This window comes from Condylostylus longicornis, unplaced genomic scaffold, assembly GCF_029603195.1.
Source record: "Condylostylus longicornis isolate FDR11 unplaced genomic scaffold, ASM2960319v2 ptg000055l, whole genome shotgun sequence".
In the NCBI taxonomy this organism is placed as follows: Eukaryota; Metazoa; Arthropoda; class Insecta; order Diptera; family Dolichopodidae; genus Condylostylus; species Condylostylus longicornis.
The window spans coordinates 10,648,681-10,670,839 of record NW_026578024.1 but is presented as its reverse complement, the minus strand read 5'-3'; the positions used below and the strand labels follow the sequence as shown (position 1 = coordinate 10,670,839).

Below are 22,159 nucleotides of genomic sequence, written 5' to 3'. Positions count from 1 at the left end.
ACTGCCTAACAACAAAAATATTTTTTGAAGCCAAGAAAAAGACTCTTTTTTTTTTATTTTGTTATTTAGCAAAAGTCTTAAATTATATTTAAAGAATAATGATGTTCAACATTTTTATATAATGCACGTGTAGTATTTTAGCGATCAATATAAGAAAGAGAGCATATAACAATTTTTATAAATGATTTTTTTCATATACAACTCTCCTTTTGAATATCACCGAAGAAAAAAAAAATACAAAAAAAAAATGCAAAAATGAAGGACTTTTGTCGGATAGAATTTTAGATTTTATTGTTATTGTAAAAATGTTAAATTAGAAATTGAAAACAAGTTGCATGCACAAAATTTCTTTTTTTATTTTTCTTTTAACAACATTGGTAAAGTCCATTTATAAGAAATAATTTGTTATATTATGAGGGTGTGTATATTGATAAACATAAATTTAAGTGGTACACAAGAAATTTTATATGGACTTTAAAAATATAAGAATTTTTCTGGCTATTATGTAAGGTAAAAGCTTTAATACATTTATGTTAATAATTTTGAAAAGTGTAATTCAAAAATTTTAAAGATTGGTTAACATTCAGAGATATACGCGGTTGAATTTATAAAGTCTTACTAAAATTTAACAATCTGAGCAAGGATAATTAGTTAAATTTTATTAGAACTCAAATCGCATTAGCTTATTTTCTCTTAAACAATAAGATGAAAACGAAAATCAGTGAAATCCAAGAACTCGTTTATTTTTTAATTTGTTGCATATGCAACAATTTCAGTTTTACGAATTTCATTTTAAAATCTAGAGTATAAAATTGATTATTATTCACCGATTTTTTAAAATGTCAGTGTTTTAAATTACTTGAGAATATCAGATAGAAGTTTTTAGTAAAAACTATATTAAAACCTTAATTATAATGTAAAAGGGGGAATCAATTTGAACCTATTTACTATTCTACCTAACCCATTTAATTCAGTTTGATAGTTCTTTAATGAAAAATATAGATGTGAGAACTCATCACATTTTCTGTAGAATCCAAGATTAATCATTTGCCTTATTTTTCTTTATTTTACTTTGCTCCTGGGAGAAACATAGAGCTGATAACAATGAAGCAATTTCTTGCGTCATTAAGTTTATTATACGCCAAGTTCATCGTCGGAATTTTTTTCTTTATATTGCTAAGATTATTGGTACTTATTATTTTATTTTGCGGGTATTTTTAATATTAGATATTACGAGGATTTTAATATGGCAATTATTAATACATAATAATTTTTTATTTTATACATAATGTATATAAAGCTACATATAATATTTGCCTGACCTAGTTTTAAAACCGAAACATTACAATTAAAGGACCAGTGCAATAACCACTGTACCATTAGTCAGATCATTTGCCTCATTAAAGGTTAATTTAACAAGCCCAAATTTTATACATGATGTTCTAAAAAACCACGATTTCAATGCAAGCAATACACATACACCATAATTTTAATTAATAATTTTCAAAATTTTTATATAAATAATTTTGAATTTAATAGAACCGTCATAGCTCTGCAACAAGCGAAATATATAGAAATTTTAATATAAACAAAACCCTAGTTTCAAACACAATAAATAATCCCCTGTTTACTGTTTATTTAGAATTGATTTGTTTACATAGAAAAATTTCAACGTAAACTATTTTTTTTTTAAATTACACCATAAAAATAAAAATAATTTCACAAAATTTTCTTTACATTTTTTGATAACCCAAAAAATATTTTTGTAAATTCCAAATTCTAAATTCAAAAATTACTGTAACCTCATTTATATCAATTTCAACTGCACATACCCTTACATTTATAATTTTTAAATTATTCATTATTATATGATAATATTATACATGTAACGTATGTATATATATGTATATATTATATATTCATAATTATTATGAAAATCTCCTCATTATTCTGACTTTATTTAATTTTTTTCAATTATAAAAGCGTTTATCCTTTTTCCGTTTTGATTTTTATTTTTGACTCTCTCTCTCTCTATCTCTTTTTTCTAAGTACACCTCAAATATTTGATCAAAACTTTTTTATATTACATATTATTATATTTTCAACATAATTTTAAATTCAACTCTTTATACATACAAAATGTAATATATTAGTGTAATTTACATGACGTGTAAAATAAAGTAAAATTTTTAATATTCAATGTTGTATTTACATTATTTTATATAGTGAAAAGAAAAATATTAGTAGTGTTTGAATGAAATAATCATCATTAGTGCATTTTGCATATTTATGGATAATTTTATGAGGAGTTGCATTACAAACATTGTGGAGACCGTATCTGCATACGTCATATTATATCTGCGTTGAATGACCTATACAATGTGTTTATTTAGGAAAAGAAGTGATTGTGATTCATAATACATTAGAAAAAATAATTATGTTTGAAATTATTTTATTTTTTTTTTGTTTTCTTATTATTTGCTAAAATATAATGAAATCTTAGATATTATTTTCTATTTCGCTTATATACAGAATTTTCTCTTTTACATAAATAAAAAAATTTCTATTTTACAATTTTTTCTTCTCTTGTTTAATTTTCTTAAAAAAAAAAAAAAAGAAAACTAAACAAGTATATTTCCCTTTTTTCTTCACAATAGCACTACAAACAAACAAACAAATGAAACAAAACGAAATATTTTTACTTAAAAAAGCCTTATTCCTTGTACAAGAACAAAACAAAAAAAAAATGAAAACAAAACACAAAATCTTTTATCTTACCTTACATAAAATCTTTAAATCCTTAGCTACAAAAATAAGCGTTAATGAAAGCGTGATTGACTTATATTTACTTAATGTACATAAAAACATATTTTCTTAGTCAGAAAATACAAGCAGAAAACAAGCAAGAAATGTTAAGGAGGAGAAATCGTAAAAATTTAATATTTTTATTATACTCATAATCATAGTACCTACATGTGTTTTATATACAAAAAAAAAAAAAAACAGAAAAAAACATAAAACATTAAGATTTTTTTTTAAATTTTTTTTTTGTCTTTTTTCTCCATATTATGTGAAATAAACATATGAACTGGAGTCCTCTCGAAAAAATTTCATTTTTAATTTTCTGTGTATGTTTAAGGGATACCTATCTCACTTTTATACTTTTTTTTTTTTGTTTTTATGTGTGTACCTTTGTGTCGTCCTTTTTTGTTTTTTTTTTTTTTAATACTTGAAAAATAAAAGGCAAAGATTAAGTACAAAACATATTTATAAACTCAAAAAAAAAAAAAGAATTTTTGATGTGAACAACACATAACCGATCTGAAAATGTATTTGTCTGGTTTAGCAAAACTGTTGCAAAAGATTATGAAATTTTAAGAAGAATTATTGTTCCAAATTTTGAAGACCCTATTAAACTTTTAGTTGTCATACTTAGGAAAATGAAAATTTAATTATTAATAGAGCTTCGCTGTGTGCCATCCGGATTCGCTGAAAAATTTGCCATTTAGTTTCGGTAACAAGAAAATTGATTGATAATTTCTCTTTATATGCGTAAAAATATAAAATCGGCCGTAGTAAAGATCCAATGCTAGAGACATTATATATCCCAAAAGTTGATCAAAGTGTTTTATCCCCCATGTAAATTCAGATATAAATTTTGATGAAAATCGGTTCAGGTGAATTTTGAGATAATGGTGTGCACTGTGCAGAGACAAACTGACAAACAAACCGGCAAACATCTTTCTAAAAATAGTTTATTTACGGTTCCCTAGGATAAAGAAACGCATTTCCGCCGAAAATTTAACATCGAAAATTTGGGGCAACCACCTTCATTACAGTATACATTGCTGTCGGCAAAAAATTTGATGCGCATAATCGAACAGCACATAATCGAACGCAGTGTACATTTTCTGAATAATTTTGTTCACAAACAAAACTCGAATACTAAATTTAAAGAAATTCCGTTACTTAGTTCCTTAAATACTGATATTGGTCAAAAATGCAATATCGACCCTTCGTCAAAGTACAGATTTCTGTCATCTGATTTCTTTGAAAAGAAGCTTATTTATAAAACTTCAGGAAAATTTTTTTAATTATTCTTTTAAGAAAAATCTAAAGCATAAAAATCTTTTTGCCTAAATGCTAATCAAACTGTTACATGGTCAAGGTAAAACCATAGATATAAATTTTCCTTAAAATTGATTCAACCAAAATCAAGATACACGAGAGTATAAACAGACTGGCAAACACTTTTCTAAAAATAATTTATTCACGCTACTTAGTATAGAGAAATTTATTTTTGTCGAAATTTCGACATGCGAAATTTGTTGACATCGGGTAACTTCCCTTATTGTATGTAATGCGGTCGCTAAAAATACTAAAACATGTTTGTATTGAATGGTGTGACTTGGAATTTTATAATAATAATAATAAGTGTATTATGTATGAATGAAATATTTCATACAAATATATACGTATGATTGAATATACAAAAGTACACTCAGCAAAATAAATTGTTATTTCAAAATTCCTTAAATTTAAATACTTTTCCCAGTCTTTCGAATCCAGCAACTTTATTTTTAGTTTTAAATAGTAATTTAGAACCAATTATTACTATATTCATAAATATTTGATTTTGCAATTATTTGAAGTTTTTATTAATTAATTTGCAACACGATTTTTCTACAACCATTATAGATTAGGTCCTAATGTATGAGGCTTCTTATTTCATGAGGTCTTTGATTCGAATTTTTATTATTAAGTTATTCGAAGTATAAAAACAATAATATTATATTCAAATATTAAAGAAGAAAGGTATTCAGTATAATTTTTAAAAATTTCAATATATGTAATTCTTGTAACATTAATAGTGCCTTGATTGAAATAATATTCCGAAGAATGCAACATAGAATGCAATATTTTCTGATTGAAACCTTGCTAACTATTCTACCGGTCTGTGAAATTAAATGTAATTTTTGTCACTTCTATGTTTGAAATCAAACATGAGAATGTTTTAAACCCAAGTATTTTGTATGAGTGTTATTTGAATGTTAGCAATTTAAAATTTTAATTCGGAATATTCGTTTTTTAAAATTTTTGTATTTTAATCAAACATAAAAATTGTTTAAAATAAAAAAATATCACAAGTTTGATTATAATTGTATGAAATATTACTTTATGTTCTGAGTGTATGATTATAAAATTTAATAGAGAGAGAGAGAGTATGTTTAAAAGCAAAGAATAAAAAAATTATTTAAACAAAAACAAAAAAACACAAATATTAAAGACTAGAAATACACACTCCATACTTCAATTCAAATATAAATATATTTATAAACACACACACATTACAAATATATATATGATTCTTTCTTTAATAAAAACAGAAAAACAAAAAAAAACATTTTCTCATAATGCATAAATCATTTTCAGACTCTTGGGATTTCGTCGTGCTATGCCGGTAACAGGGCGTTTATTAAATATAACCACAGATATTTACCAAGTTGCAGACGAAGATTTATTGAAGACGTTCTTTGTATCTCCGTCCAGCAATTTATGTTTTCACGGTAAATGTTCATATTATTGCGATACATCGCATGCCATCTGTGGTAATCCAGATACACTAGAAGGATCATTTGCAGCATTTTTACCAGCATATGATCAAGCTCAAAGGAAGGTAAGATTAATGGTTAAATATTAGAAAATATTTCTTTATTTTTTTTTTTATATTATATGTATATAGACGAGTATATTTTATATTTATAATAAAACAATATTAATGTTTCAGTTTTCAAGTTATATTATTAATATAGAAAGAACAAGAAAAACAATAAAAATAACAATAATAATTTTCATTTTTACTTTCTGCTTTTCCATATTTAGCAGTCAAAAAATAGGTTGTTTATATGATGAAAATTTAAAATATTTACATGACGTTACGAATGTTATATTAAATGTAATATTTTATATAATATACTCTTATGTTATTATTGTTGTTTTTTCAAAAAAAAAAAAGTAAGAGTATATACACACACATATTTTGGCATAATTTTATTTTTTTATGTTGATAAAGTCTAGATGATGAAGACTTCCTTTTTTATTTTTATTCTCTTAAATAATATGTAAAAATTTTTTTAATACAATAAGGATACCTGATAAAAGTATGCGCAGTTCTTCAAACAAAATACTTTTATTATAATATACGATATAATTATAATGCCTAAATATTATTAAAATTTAATATTGAATTTATTAAACTGCTAAAGTTGAATTTAAATGAAATTTTGTAAATAAAATTTTATATATGGAAGCTTTAAAGAACATTTCGGCTGTCATTGAAAAATAACATTTACTTAGAAAATTTTGAAAAGCAGTTTTATGGAATTCGATTCTAGGTATTCATTACATATAACAAATGTATTTCTTATAGAAATGGAAGTCTAATTTCATTTTACATAAAAATGCCATTATAGGAACACTTAATGGAAAAATTATTTGAAAACAAGATCCTAAAAATTGCACAGATTCCTTCACAAATCTCTATTTTCTGTAAAAGTTACAATGGCAATATTTTCAATCGCTGTATTAGAGTACACAATTTGGAATTTATTCAAAAAATTAACAAAAAATTTGCAATTTCTGCAACAATAAATTGAAATTATATATTTATTGACTCAATGCTCAATAATGACTCAATGCTCAATAAATCTCAAAGAATTTCTCCTTGTAATCACAACAACAATAATAACTTGGGCTTCCAAATATAATCACGTATACAAAATATCAGAACAAATACGAAACTTTTCAATCAAAACATCAAAAAATATTTTTTTTACAATTATTTTATTATTATTATAAATTATTACATAAAGGATTCTTTTATATACACACATATATATATATAAATTTATATATAGGCATGGAGACATCCCTGGAGACGATCCTACCATAAAAGAAGGAAAGCTCAATGGGAAACAGATAATGATTATTGCAACATGGTAAAATATTTTTATTAAAAAAAAAAAAAAAATTTTTTTATAAATTTTATTTTTTAAATTTTTAAATATTTTTAATAAAAGATACGAGATATACCACCTTATGACGAAGGAAGACGACTTCTTGATTTAATGGACATGTCCGTATTTGATTTTCTTACTGGAAATATGGACAGACATCATTATGAAACATTTAAGTAAGTATTTTGTTTATTCTATTTTTAAATTATTTTTTCAAAATTATTATATTAAATTATGTAATGCTATATATATATATCTATCAGGTCCAGTGTTACCATATTGATTTCATTGAAAATTTAAAAAATTTTACCAAAAAATCTTGAAAATCTGCCAAAATAGAAAAAAACACTGGCGTTATGCTATTATCTGATCTTTTATATTTAACTTAAGTACATTTTTATTGTCGTATAGCTTAATTTTATCAAAAACTATTCTTATTAAAAGTATAATTTTTTCTGTTTTTCATCTTCTCTCTGTTGGTGCTTCATATAAAATGGTTAATTATTTTTAAAATAAAGCCTACTTGCTTTTTTTAATCAATTCTCCATTGCAATGGTTATCAGCAAAAAATTGCATTAAAAATGAAACTTAACTTGTATGTCTATAATAAAATCAACCTTTCTTTACAGACAATTTCAAAATGTCAAAATCAGGTTAGTCAAGAACACAGTTGTTGTCTGTCGTAATTCACAATAATACAATTATTACCCAGCATCAGCGTCATCTAGTTGTCAATTCCTTTAAAATACACTTTTTTACATATTAATTTTTGAAATACTGGATTACTGTTTAAGCAATAATAATTGACAAGACAAGAAATTTAAAATGATTTTTAAATTTAAGCAAAGCTAAAAAATATCTGGCATTTTGAGTAAGAAATCAGATCATCTGGCAGATCTTTGAAAAAAACTGAAAAATCAGATAAATCTGACAATATGGAAACGCTGATCAGGTCAACAAGTTGAAGTTATTTTCCGAAATTCGGAACTTTGGTAGTTACAAAAAAAAATTCTTAATGTTTTATGTTTTCGATGTATTCCGATTGAAATATCTTTTATTTTTTTTAAATCCAAGTTCTTACCCAAAAATTTTACTCTTTAATTCAGTACCATTCCTGCGTTAAAAATTGCAATTTTTCAGACAAAATTTAACAACCAATTTTTTTTTTATTTTAAAATATGTAGAATCAGTAGAGCTAAAAATATTGATCAATTTCCGACACTCCATTAAATGGGAGGGCATTCCAATTCCACATAAATTTGAAAATTTTTTTTAATTTACCCTCTTAGTTTGGTGGCATGACACAGATATGTGACATTATATAGAAGACTTAATTTCAAAGCATTGTCTACATTATTATTAAAATATAAAGTTAATCGATAATTATTTTACATTAATTAGTTCTCTATTTAGATAAGTTTTCCATAATAATAACCAATGCTGACCAAAAAAATTATGAATAAATTAATTGTGAAAATTTTTTTAATATCATCATTTTAAATTAGTTCCATCATTTGATTATCTAACCAATTTACGTACTAGCTATATACAAAACGTTTTTATTAATATTATGGTAAACGCACACTTATGTCTAACTACTTGAACGAAATAAAATTATTATTGAATAATAATTAAATTTTATGCAAATGTAAACCATTTTAATTACTTTACATCTCAACTAATTTTATTTTATTTTTGTTTTTTCTACATTTTATGCTTTTCATTCAATTATTGTAAAATTGAGAATATAGTGAATACAAAAAAAAATAGATAAAACATTTATTTTAAGTGCCTTTTATCTTTTATGGTATACATAAGTTATATAACGTCATTTAATACATGTAGACGAACGTATATATTAAATGTTCGCATTATATTTTAGTGGTTTATAATCTAGAATTCTATAAAATGATTCTTTTATACACAAGAATGGCAAAATTCAGCCTTATAACTAAAAAAAAAAATATTCTTACGTAATTAAACAAGGACACGAATGGAAATGAATGGAAAATTTATATTTTATTTTATTTTGTCTTTACTCAATATTTTAAAAAAATAATGTGGAAAAACCTGTTTCCAAGAACGGAACCAAAAAAAAAAAAAAAAGCAAATATAAAAAAATATTTTAAATAATACTTTCGACTATCAGTCTGCTTCAATTTGACCTTCTATATACTTGTCGCTTTTCTATGTACATAAATAATAACATAAAAAATAAAAATAAAAATATTAGGTTGGTTTTAAAATAATTTCCTTTTTTTTCCCACAATACAATAATCATAATAAATATGTATGTATGTATGTATGTGTAAATAAAAATTATCAGTGACGGCGGTTGTACAAATAAATTATCAAATCTCCACTATTTATCATATAGGACATTTTAAAATTTTGTTTAAATAGTCACAATAAGGAATTTATTTTATAATAACTTAGGCAACTGACTGGTAGTGCAGCACTTGAAGACGCGAATCGGGCAACGAGTTAAAATTCTGGCCGAGATTATTAAAGTAAATTGAGTAATTAATAATATTATTAAGTTTAAAATTCAATACGAAATTGGCCAACAGAATTACTAATTTCAAATGGCCTTTGAAAAATTTATGCCAAGACTAATCAGTGTGACAAAAATATCAATGAAAATAAGAACAAAAAATAAAAGAATTCGGCAAACTACAGCTCGCGGGCTGCATGCGGCCTTTTAAAACTTTTTCTACAGTTCGCTAATTGATCAAAATATTTCTTGGAAAAATTAACAAAGTGATGAAATGAGGTCACAACACGCGACACAAATTTATTCTAACAGAAGCGCAGTGAGAAATCTACTTTACTATGTGGAAACTAAATCTGAAATTTACAAGCGTATTTTATCGTATGAAAAATTAATGATGAAAAGCCAAGAATTTAATGAAAAGTGAACTTTACATTATTTCTCTATTAGTGATTACAAAAAAGCTCTATTATGCCTTATTTCAAAGAATCTATAAGGGTATTCAAATATTTAATGCGCGTCTCCACAAAACGCAAAAACAATTATAGCTAGTATGAATCTCAATTCTGTTTAAGCTTCATATGCAGCTTCAACATATTATATGCGGCGAATGTGCCGTCGTCTGTAAAATGTTGCCAACCCCTGTTCTAACTCATCAGCTTTGAGGAAAATTTTAGTTTATCGAAAACGAACTTTTATAGTTGCTCTTATTCCGTTCAATACACATAGTAGTAACCTTAATTTGGCAATTATTAAGGATCATACTTTTCTATTCTAAATATAATGGCTGAACTTCAGTTTTATTTAGCTGTTGATTATATTTACAAAAAAACCAAATTTCTACCCAAAATTTTATTCAAAAATAAAAAAAAAATAATTGGTAGGAATTAAAAAAAAAAGCTTATACTGCAAAATAATCAACAAAAAACAAGTATGCAAAATCATGTTTCCTTTAAATTTAAGGAAGCTTCGTCCCTGATCACAATACCACATTATAAGCATCTGTAACTAAATATATACATAAAAAATATTTTACAATAATTCTTCAAAATTTCTTTTCAGTTGAAATGTTGATTATTATTATGGTTTTCCTATATACACTTACAAATCCACATAAACATACATATAGGTATGTTGTAACATCAATTTTAAGAGCCTGAAAGCCTTTAGGCGATAAAGTATTATAGATACATTATGTTAAAGACGTTGTAAAGATATAGTTTTTTTTTTTCTTTTTTTTTTTTGAGTCTTCGAGTTGTAAATATAGAACAAAGTTCTTATAAAGCAATTATGCAGATTCCTTGTATTCTTAAACAATTTTATGATTGTATAGACTACCCTAAATATACAAATATCTATATTCTACAATATACATAAATAATTCTCATATATTTAACATATATACATATATGCATTATACAATGAAATTTATTTAAACAAAATTATCTGCAAGCCATATAATAAAGGATAATAAATATATGAAGAGGTATTTTGCCTTATAGGTAAACCATTTTATATTATTATATAAAGAAACAAATATATACTTAAGTTACTTTGCGATTTTAAGAAAACTTTGAATGAAAATTGTATGTATATACTATCATATTGTATACAGTAGCACAGTTATGCATTATTTTCCATGAATTTTCTTATTTAAAGTTTAAAATTAAAAGGAAATTCAAATTTATAATACAGAAAAATTTACAGTAAGTTTTAATTGCTCAATAACTTTCCAACTAAAATCTAATTAATTTTTAAGGGCAAAAATTTTTAATTGTAAGTTTCCAATTTTTAGTTGTATAACATTAAAGAAAAGAACGTAGACGGTTTATATTATAATTGTTCTATGAGTTCTATAATTTGTATTTCTCTTGAACTTTGTTAAAATTAAAATATAATTTTAATTACAAAATTACTATAAAATCTTTTTACTACATATACTTTAAAATTAAACCGAAAATTTTGTTGTTTTGGGTTACCAAAATCAAATAAGGAACTTATAAAATTTCTGTAAAACCGCATTAGTTTTGGAATTAAACAAAATGATATTGTATATTTGGCAGAATGTAAGGCTTATTATGGTTAACAATATGATGGAAATTGAAAATGTTTTCAGTAAATTTTCGTGTTACATAACATACGGTAGTATGAGTATTATGGTGGTGAAGTGTACATAATAGAAACATTTTTATTAAAACACATCTTTTCTCTTTAAAAGCTCATCTAAATTTTATTTATTACAATTTATTCACTTATTTGTGTGCCATGTACTTATTAGCAAGTTTACTTATATAAACCGACGTATTTGAGGATGAATTATAGGTTATTACAAAATTTTGGGAATTAAATTTTGTTCTCCATTTAAAATTTCATTTGCTTAGAAATCGAAAATTTTATTACAATTTACCAAAATTATTGATAAAATTTAAATTCTACTTTCAATATTGAACGTACGTTTTCGAATTTTTCTTAAATAATTAAAAATAATCCTACAGAATTGAATATGAATGCTCTTATATCAAAAGCAACGCATTCTAACTCAAAAACATGTTTGCAAATATTTTTCATCTTAAATCATCGTATATAATTAACTTTTATAACACACGAAAATTTCCACTTATTTAACAGTAACCTTATTGAATAAATTCATAATTTGGTTCTCCAATCCAAAATTCAGCACATGAAATTTTCAATTAATCCCTAATGTGTCAAACAATTTTCCTATAGGGTAAACTTTTTTATAAACTTCTTGGAAAAAATTCCCTTTGAAATTTTATAAAATAACTTGTTGAGTTGTAACAAAAATTTCGACCTTCATATAAAGAAATTCTCATCTTCTAATATGAAAACTTTTGAAAGATTTTTCCATGGTGCATAATCGATCATTTTCGCCAAAATCCTATTAGAAATCCTATAAAATTTTTATCAATTATAAAATAAGATTGATTTTATAAGAAATATACTCTTCTGAATATAAAAATCGAAGTAATTTTAACAATCGTAAACCAATATTAGTTTTTAGCGTTTTTAACCCGTTTATACTATTGCCACATAAAATTGTATCTTAAACTACATGACCATCTTATGATGCCCTTTTATCTGTTGTCTCTGTGTATTTTGTTTTAGTAAATAATCTTTTGTCGGCAAATACAAAGAAACCGAAAATTCTTATAATTTTCTAAGCATTTCTTAGAACTACAAATATTCATTTCAATTAATTCCCTTGAATTCTGAAAACTTTTAAAAATTATCCAATCTTACCCGATTATTACCCACAGGAATAAATACAATGTAAAATTATTATCATTGACCACACCATTCATTACAATTTTATAATTTAATATTGTATAACAGTTAAATACCATAACTTACATTTAAAATAAAAACAAAAAACTAATTTAATTATTGCATCCAGCTAATTTAATTCAATTTAACTTTAACGTATAAATTATTAAATATAATTTACAAAAAAAAAAAAAAAAAAAATCAGCAAAATAAAAAAAAAAAAATTTATTACCTTTTTTGCAAAACGCTGTTTAACCGCACCACGTATTTTCATAAAATAATTGAACTTTTTTTTTTTAATATTCTTCTTATTTATTTTTGTCATTTTTAAATTAAAAAACTTCTAAGCAATTAAGGTGACTGTGATTGGTTACAAAGTACAATGCAATTAAATTAAAAATGAAAATTTAATTCAATTTGATTTCAGTTTTTTCTTTTTCCCCCTTCTTTCTTGTATCGCACTCCTTAGACAATCTCAATAATTTTAATAATAGCAAAAAAAAATAGAAGAAAAAAGTCTTATCAAATTCATCTCAAAAAAAAAATTTTTTTTTAATTTCCATTTTGCGTTTTCCTTTAACAAAAAAAAAACAAGAAATAAAACGAAAAATAGAAAAAAAATGAAGAAGGAAAATGAAAACGAAAAAAAAAATCGCGAAAATTGAAATATGATTATTTTCTTGTCATAACGGTAATAGCTCTAATAGCAGAAATGTTATTATAGCGGTTGAGGCAAACATTTAAATTTATTTTACGAATGTCCTTCCCTATATACCTACCTCTTCTATACAATATAGAAGAGAGAAAGAAAAATGGTGAAAATCGATGAATATTAATATTTTATCCTGTTTCCTTATCAAGTCCAAATTATTTTTCCATTTTCTTCTCATTTGTGTATAACTCTCCCACTTATTAATTCTTCTTTCCCGCCTTTCCTCTTTTTTTTTGCTTTTTTGTTTTTTTTTTTTTACGTAATATTTTTACGAAAGTTATTGTCTTTCTAATGCTCACTACACTCAGTAATCATCATTTCAATTTTTTTATTATTTTTTTTTTATTTTCGGTTTATTTTTTTTTTTGTTCTTTTGTTTTGATTTCCTCCTTTGGTTTGAAAAAAAAAAAAAAAACTGTATAAGAAACATAAAAAATAGAAAAAATAATGAAAAAATAATAAGAAATAAATTTCCCGTCAATTTTCGCCGTTATTTCTAGTCATTATTTTTCCAGTCACAACTGATATTATCATTGAATTTAAGTTTGATGGGTGGAGATTTTAACAGTTTTTTATTTTTTATATTTATTTTTTTATTATATTTTTTTTTTTATTATTCATTTGACAAAATCATTTGAGACATTTAAGAAAACCAATTTCGAAAAACACAAGAAAAAAAAAAAGTGATTAACTTGTTTATGTTAAGAAAACCCACGAGGTTATACAAATAAGCTTTCTTACTCTCTCTCTCTCTCTCTCTCTCTCTCTCTCTCTGTATTATATGCTCTCAATGGGGCAATAATATTTTTGTGTTAAAATCCTTGTTTTTTTTTGTAATTTAATTTTTTTTTCTCATTTTATTTTCTTCTTAAATTTTTTGACCTCAAACCTTATAATTTAATAAATTTACATTAAGTAGTCTACAAATTTGTGCTCTCTTGTTTTTTTTTTTGGTTTTTTTTTGATTAATTCCAATATTTTTAATGTCGAAATCTAGTTAATAATTTTATTGGAGTTAATAAAGAAAACACAAAACTGACAAGAAATAATTTTAATTTATTTTGTTTTGGTAAGCAACAGTGTTATAAAGAATTTTATCTAAAAAAAAAATATTAAAATTGAAATGCTCTTATCTTTTTTAATTAAAAAATAGTAAAAATTTATATGTGCTAAGATGATTGCTGTACGTTGTCAGTACAATCAATTAATTTAATGTAAGTTTTGTGTGCATAAATTTAGTACAAAAACGAGAAAATATAGAATTGACCGATTAAAGTCTGTGATACTCGTACGAAACTTTACAAGAGTTATATGACATAAAAGAGTTCATACGAGCTTCTCCTAACATTTTGTTCATAATGGTGTTAATATAGTTTCTAAGAAATGAACAACTTATTTTTAGAGTTGGATGGTAGCTATATTATAAAATTTTTTATTGGCGCTATTAAATTTAACTAAAGTGGTTGGCCTATCACTTGTCCTATCTGCTATATTTGGAAACGGTGGTCTTAGCAGTTTTAGAAATATTGTCAAATTACTTTTGGAATTGCTTTGCTAGCTGTTGGCAATAATTTTCACTTTTCACAAAATTTGGCACGATTTATGATTTTCAAGATATGAGTAAATTATTTGTCAATTTCTATAGCTGCTACTCGAATGAGTTTTTTGTCGAAACTAATTAGTATTCGTCCGGTAATATTTTGAAAAAAATGAGACAAAGATAAATTGGCTCAGAATTTCATACCAAACAAGAATAATATGTATAAGCAATATGTCTATCAGCATTAAGCAATATAACGCAGACGTCACTCTTGATAAAAATGAAATTTGAAAATAAATTTTGCAAACTTATCTCACTGTGTTTCCGTGCTGTCGCACATTCGTTCGCACAGGCATAAAATATATACACCTAAAAGTATGCAATTGTTTTTTTTTTAAATTTTAATTTTACTCTTTTGTTTTACATAAAAAAAATTATGACATTATTTTTGAAATTAACTATGTTTTGAGTTCAAATCAAATTCTAAAATATTTTTTAATTTATTTTCTTTAAATCACAGTTTTTATTATGGTTTATATTTTTGATAATTGATGATTTATTTTGATGACTTATTGTTGGCATAATTAGATTTGTTTTTTTTTTATAAATAAATTATATTAAAAACCTTGTTATTGTTTTTATATCTTAACGTCGTTCAAATGTAATTTACGCGAGCAAAGAATAAAATTTTTAAAAAATAATTCCCCTAAAAATATGCAATTTTTTTTTTTAAATCTTTGTTTCAAATTTAATTCAATTAAAATATTAAGACATTGATGGTTATCAATAAATTAATAGAAAATTTCCCGGTTATCATTTTATATGAGTTAACAGAATTATATAAAATTATTGCAATTAGTCTAAGCTACTCTTGTAATAGGCAGACGGAAAGGCACAACCAAATCGTCTCAGAACTCGATTCTGACTAAGAGTGTATTTAAATTTCTCTTTTATTTGGCTTAGCAGTAATTATTTAGTATTTCAAATGGAATGATAAATTAATATGAATACTCCTCTGATAACTACGAGTCTGTTAAAGCAGCAAATCTAATAATGAAAATTAATAACAAAAACTTTGTTAAAAAATTAAATTTTCACTTAAAATATTACAATTTATTTACACAATTAAAATCTTCTAATCGAAATTTATTGAATTAGGTATGTGTGATAAATTTCAAAAAAAAAAAATGTTACAGTTTACTTGTATTCGGAAACAATTGAGAAAAATTTTTACTCTACAGATACAAAAAATAAATTGATGTTAAAAAAGTTTATTTTTAGTGCTCCATATATTGGGGGGGGTATGAGAATTGAAAATAATTTTTAAATAAAATTTTCTATCAATGTTTTATATTTCATTTGATTTTTAGTTTTACACACTCTCCCATAACACTGCGATATCTTACATAATATTTTATTTTGTATAATACCAATGTGATTTTAAAATATTATACAATTTATATTGTTATATAAAATTATATATAAAAAAAAAAGTATAAGAAACATGTAATATTTTTGTTATTATAACTTTTTAATTTTAAATCAAAAGTTTTTCAAGTGCCCTTTAGCTTGATAAAAGATTTCTATCATTCGCAATGTAGAATACTTTTTTTTTTTTCTCTTATGATTCTATTTTCAAGTTTTACAACTAAAATATTATATTATTGTATGTATATAGGAGTAAAGAGAGAGCACATCACAAATGAAATTGTTTAACGCCCTTACATTTTCATTGAAATAAAATTTATTATATTGTATATATACATATACATACATACATATATAAAAACATTATATTTTAAGATATAAATTGAAAAACTCCACTAAAAAGTTCTCTTTATTATTTTGTTACTGTTTATATATTTTCTTACTTTTCTTATATTTATATATAAGTATATACATATATAGAAAATTTTAAGAAATCAGCAAACTGTCAGCCATGTCATCTACTATACACAAAACTTATCCAATCTTTAATGACATTTTCTTTGAAAAATCTATTATAACAAATCTTAAGATTTTAAATACAGACATAATAATATATATTGTATGTATGTATGTATGTCTATATAAATTTTATAGGTACAATATGTATGTATGTTTGTATAAAAGTTTTGTTGTGTTGAAAATTTAACAAAGCCTTTGAGTTGAAAAGTATATTACAAAAGAAAAACTTTTTTTTTTTTGACTTTTTTACTTTTTGTTTTTTTTTTGTTTAGATTTATTTTTCTTCATCTTCTAAGCTTTAATTAAATTTGAGAGTTTACAAAGAAATAGAATAAATGTTTTGTCAGATGTATCGTCCAATTTTTTTTTTGTTTTTATTTTTTCTCTTTGTATTTGGTAGTTGTTTTTGAGTTTTATACCCATTTTATTTTTCGAATAATGTTTACATTTGTCTACACAAATTTTATATTTATTTATATGTATGTATGTATGTGCTTATTAAATAAGCTAATTTAATAAATTTCCGATCATTGTTTTGAAATTTGTCGGCTAAGTCTAGCAAAACAACAATCTATACATACACATATTTTGGTGCCAATATTTTTTTTTATTTTTTTTTTTTTGTATTTCAATGTTTGTGAGTTATAAAAGGTGTTTGTCAGTATAATATTATATAAGTATATTAAAGGTGTTACTTCTATATAACACTTATACTATATAACACTTTTCAATGAAATTAAGTCATTAGTATCATGCTGGTTACATTATGACCTGAAAAGAATACATGTATATAAACATATAGGTACTCTTTGTATATTTGAACTTATGAAAGAGAGTTGAGTAAAAGAGAGGAATAAAAAAACAAATTAGGCCAAAAAAAAAAAAATAGAAAAGAAGTTGATGATAGTAGCAATTAAACAATTGGTGTGGCCAACACATAATCGAACGCATATGTAGTTTTTAGTGAGAAATGGTTTTTTAAGGTAGGAAATTGTTGTTAAATGCAATTTTGGAAGTCCAGTTTTCAAATTCCAACAAAATTCTTTAGTTTAGAGATTTTAGACTTGTTAAAAAGTGCTTAAATATTTACAGTCTGATTATGCATCCCATATTATTTTCAAAAATTAAATGCAGGGAAATTTTTATCATTTTTCCTCAAAATATTGACTGAGAATGACCTTTAAAAACAAGATCAATGAATGGTGACTAAATTTTATAAAGATTTAGCACAAAGCAACTAACGGAATACGAAAAAATTGTTCTTAATCGAAAATTCCACTATACGAATATTCGAAATATATATTATGTATTATTAAGCTCTTAATTGAAAGATAGCCCTTAAATATTTTCTATTTTTATTGTCAAAATGTAAAATTAATTTTTAGAAAAAATCAATCTAGATTCAGACATTCTCGAAAATTTTGTTAATTTATTCTTTTGGCAATTAGATCTAAAATATTGAAGCTTGAACAGAGAAACCAAATGATTTCGTTAAATAAGGTCACAAATGTGAAACTAACAACTATTGGTAATTCGATTATTAAGTTTTGATTTCAGTGAAAACTTCCTCCGTTAATTTAATTCGGAGAAAACTTATGTTATATAATTGTAATTTCAAGAAAATTTGACAACTTTTTTGAAAATACGAAAAATATAGCATTGGCACGCAGTGTTCTTAATAAAAACAAAAATTTACCAACATGATTCTGCTGGAACCCTATGTTTCTTAACAGTTAATAAATTATACTTCGAACATGTAAATTCAATTGGGTCATTTGAGCCTCTATTGGGTCAATTAAAACTGAAATATAAAAGTATGCACCGACAATTTTACTACAAATTGTTTCAAAGAGAATTACTTTTCTGTCAAAATTTCCATATGTCAAAATTTTATGATATCACAATATTTCGTTTAGCGTATGCGTAACCAAACGATTAAAACTCAAACACGCAAACAATTCTACCGCCTTTGCATCTATTTACGGAATGTGTTTTTGTTTTCATGCAGACAACTTTCCTCTTCCTGTTTACTATTTAATAATATATATACTTTAAAAATAACCCAAACTCGTTATTCTTAAATAAGGTAATCAACAAACAAAATAAATAGAAAAACAAATGAGAGAATAGTAGAAAAAAATGTGTAAATAGAAAAAGGATGAAATCAAAAATATTTGCAAAGTAGTCGTCTAATCGTTTTCTTATATATTTTATACAGTCATTTATAAACATGTGTATATATGTGTGTCATATAAAGTATAAGTATATGAAAATAATCTGCTATTAACGATTAACACACTTAAAGACTTAACAAAATAAAAATTACGATAACATTAAAGTTATAAAATTTTTTCTGTTTTTTTTTTCTTTTTTTCAAGGATTTTTGGAAATGATACATTTACACTTCATTTAGATCATGGAAGAGGTTTTGGAAAACCATTTCACGATGAGATGACAATTTTAGCACCTGTTATACAATGTTGTTTAATAAGACAGTCAACTTTAGAAACTCTTTTACAGTGAGTAGACAAAAAATTTCTATTTGTATTGGTTTTTGTATTTAAAATGAAGTTAATGAATTCATTTGCAATTTTGTTAATTACAAAATGTTCTTTACATAATTTGAGACTGTTAGATCAGAACTATTCGAAGTTTCATTTCAACAAAACAAATTCCGGTTATGTGTTATTGAATATTGTATTAGGTGTTGCTACAAAAACACAACCCAAAAAATGTTAATTCAGCTACTTGCCGTGTTCTTGTTTTTTAATCATCATTAAATGTTATAATACGATTAACAATATGACAGAATAGTTCGTATGCCAATATGATTATAGACTGAGCATGTGACAAAAAATAAAAGTAGAACTCTTAAAAATTAATTTGAAGCAAGTTCGATTTTAAAATTCTAGATTGATGTGTAATGAAAAATATTTTTGCTACCCTAATTAACGATTATCCGATAACCAAATTGCTGAAAATATCTGACAAACCTTCTTTATATGGCGCAGAAATACAAAATTATTGTCACTTTCAAAGTGCCACATTCACATACTAATAAGCTTATTTTCTTGATCTATAAATTTGAAGACAATTACATTAAAAATGAAAAACATTTGAACTACAATTAAGTATGAACTATTGCCTGACTTAATGATAGTACCATAGTTCAGTTTCTGCCCATTAGAGTAATAAGGCGGGAAACAACGCTGGTAATTAATATACATATAATTAATAACGTAGTATTTGGTAACACTGTTCATATTTTTTATATTTGAAAATTACTTACCGAATAAATATTACAATCAATAACTCTATAAAATTTTCATAATGAAATTTCTCGAATAATTCTGATATAATACTATGATAAGTAAATACACACACACACACACATAAAAAAATATCATTCATTTCATTTATATGTACATATATAACAGGTTTCATAATGGACCTAAACGTTTATCACAATTGATGAGAGAATCAATGTCAACTGATCCAATTAATCCTATATTATGGGATCCTCATTTAACAGCATTAGATCGACGTGTTAAAATAATATTGGAAATCCTTCGTGATTGCATTAAGAAAACACCACCAGAAGATGCTCAATCTGAAGACAATGAATCGTAGCGAAAATAAGACAATAAAGCCCAAAAAAATTGATTTTACATTTAATACTTATCAAAATATTAATGAGTTGAATCAACTATTAAAAAATAAAAAACATAAAAAAAAAAACAAAAAAAAAAACAAACAAAAGAAATTATATAATATAAAAAAAAAATAAAAATCTCTTCCTATATTAAGTAGCAAATAAGTTAATTTAAAAGAGAAAAAAGAAAAATTTAAAAAAAAAGTCTGTTTAAAAATTGAAATAACAAAAATAATAACAAATTCTTTTTTTTTTTTTTTTGGTCGTATGAATAGTGCAGTTAAGAGCTTCTAACATTTTTCCATATACATATATATTTACATAATAAATATATTTACATACATACATACATATAATGTATATAAAGGAATCGGTAACATATCCTCCAAACTTTCTCATTCATTATTTTTATACAATATACTTTAATATTCTAAACATATTATACATACAAACATACACTCATACATACAATACAAAAAGAAAATTAAAAAAAAAAATATAACAAAGAATTTTTTATTATACACAAGTAAATTTAAAAAATATATTAAAAACTTATTCACACAAATACTTACAAAAACTATAATACAGGGTGTTATGAAATAACACATTTTAATTTGAAATATTATTACGTCAGATCAATATTAGTTTACGTTTCAAATACCCTGCTGTCACTAATTATGCATCTCATTCACAATAAATACTTAATATTTCTGCCATTCTAGATATTCATTTTCAAAATAAGTAAAATTTTCAAAATAATTGGTGATGAAAATTTAAATACCAACAAATTGACACTATTTAATAAATTGTCAAAATTTTTTGATACTCCACCATGTTTAAGAATTCGTTTTGCAATTAATGTCCGTTTGTTTACATAAAAAATATTTAATAAAATTTCACATAACTCAATAGGTTCATTTCAGCTTAATAGAATTTTGACAGAATTTTTGACCCTATTCATAATGTGTTTTTGAATTTTAAGAGAAGAGAAATGATTCAAAAATGAGTAAATATTCTTTCAAATTTTTTCAAATTTTTAAAAATAAAATTTTTATTTACGTAAGCTTACTAACATTTATTGACATTTTATTTTACAACTTTAATTTGTTGGCTTTAACTGTCAAAATTTAGTTGCAAACAATTGATAATTTTTAAAATTTTGGCAAAAACTGTGTCAAGGCACTCTTTTTTTTTTGTGTAAACAAGACTTCTATTCTCTCATATTTCCAAATCCTTACGTCTTTTTTTGAAATTCTTGCAGAAAAACAAAATTCGCAAGAAAATAAACAAAAAGACAGATTGCCCTCAATGTCAAAAAATGAGATATTATTCACAATAGTAATTTTTAAATTTCTTGCGAATAGTTTTAGTTGAACAATAAATACGATTCTCTTTTTATTATCACAATCGTTATTATGCCTCAAATAAAACGAAATAATTCTCAAAAATAATTTACTTTACTTAAATAATTTATATCGAAAAAATTGTTATTTTATTAATCACCCTGTATTATACA

The 22,159-nt window shown here is 24.0% G+C and overlaps 1 protein-coding gene across 1 annotated transcript in view; it reads left to right on the top strand.

The window, feature by feature from the left end:
- The window catches only part of LOC129611991 (extracellular serine/threonine protein CG31145), a 68,389-nt gene extending 47,055 nt beyond the window's left edge, over positions 1–21,334 (top strand). Inside the window, exons 6-10 of the mRNA XM_055525430.1 lie at positions 5,434–5,677; positions 6,918–6,998; positions 7,080–7,192; positions 19,370–19,510; positions 20,429–21,334. Coding sequence (XP_055381405.1) covers positions 5,434–5,677; positions 6,918–6,998; positions 7,080–7,192; positions 19,370–19,510; positions 20,429–20,621 — 772 coding nt within the window. The 3' untranslated portion in view covers positions 20,622–21,334. The remainder of the gene's footprint in view (positions 1–5,433; positions 5,678–6,917; positions 6,999–7,079; positions 7,193–19,369; positions 19,511–20,428) is intronic.
- The last annotated feature ends 825 nt before the right edge of the window (positions 21,335–22,159 follow it).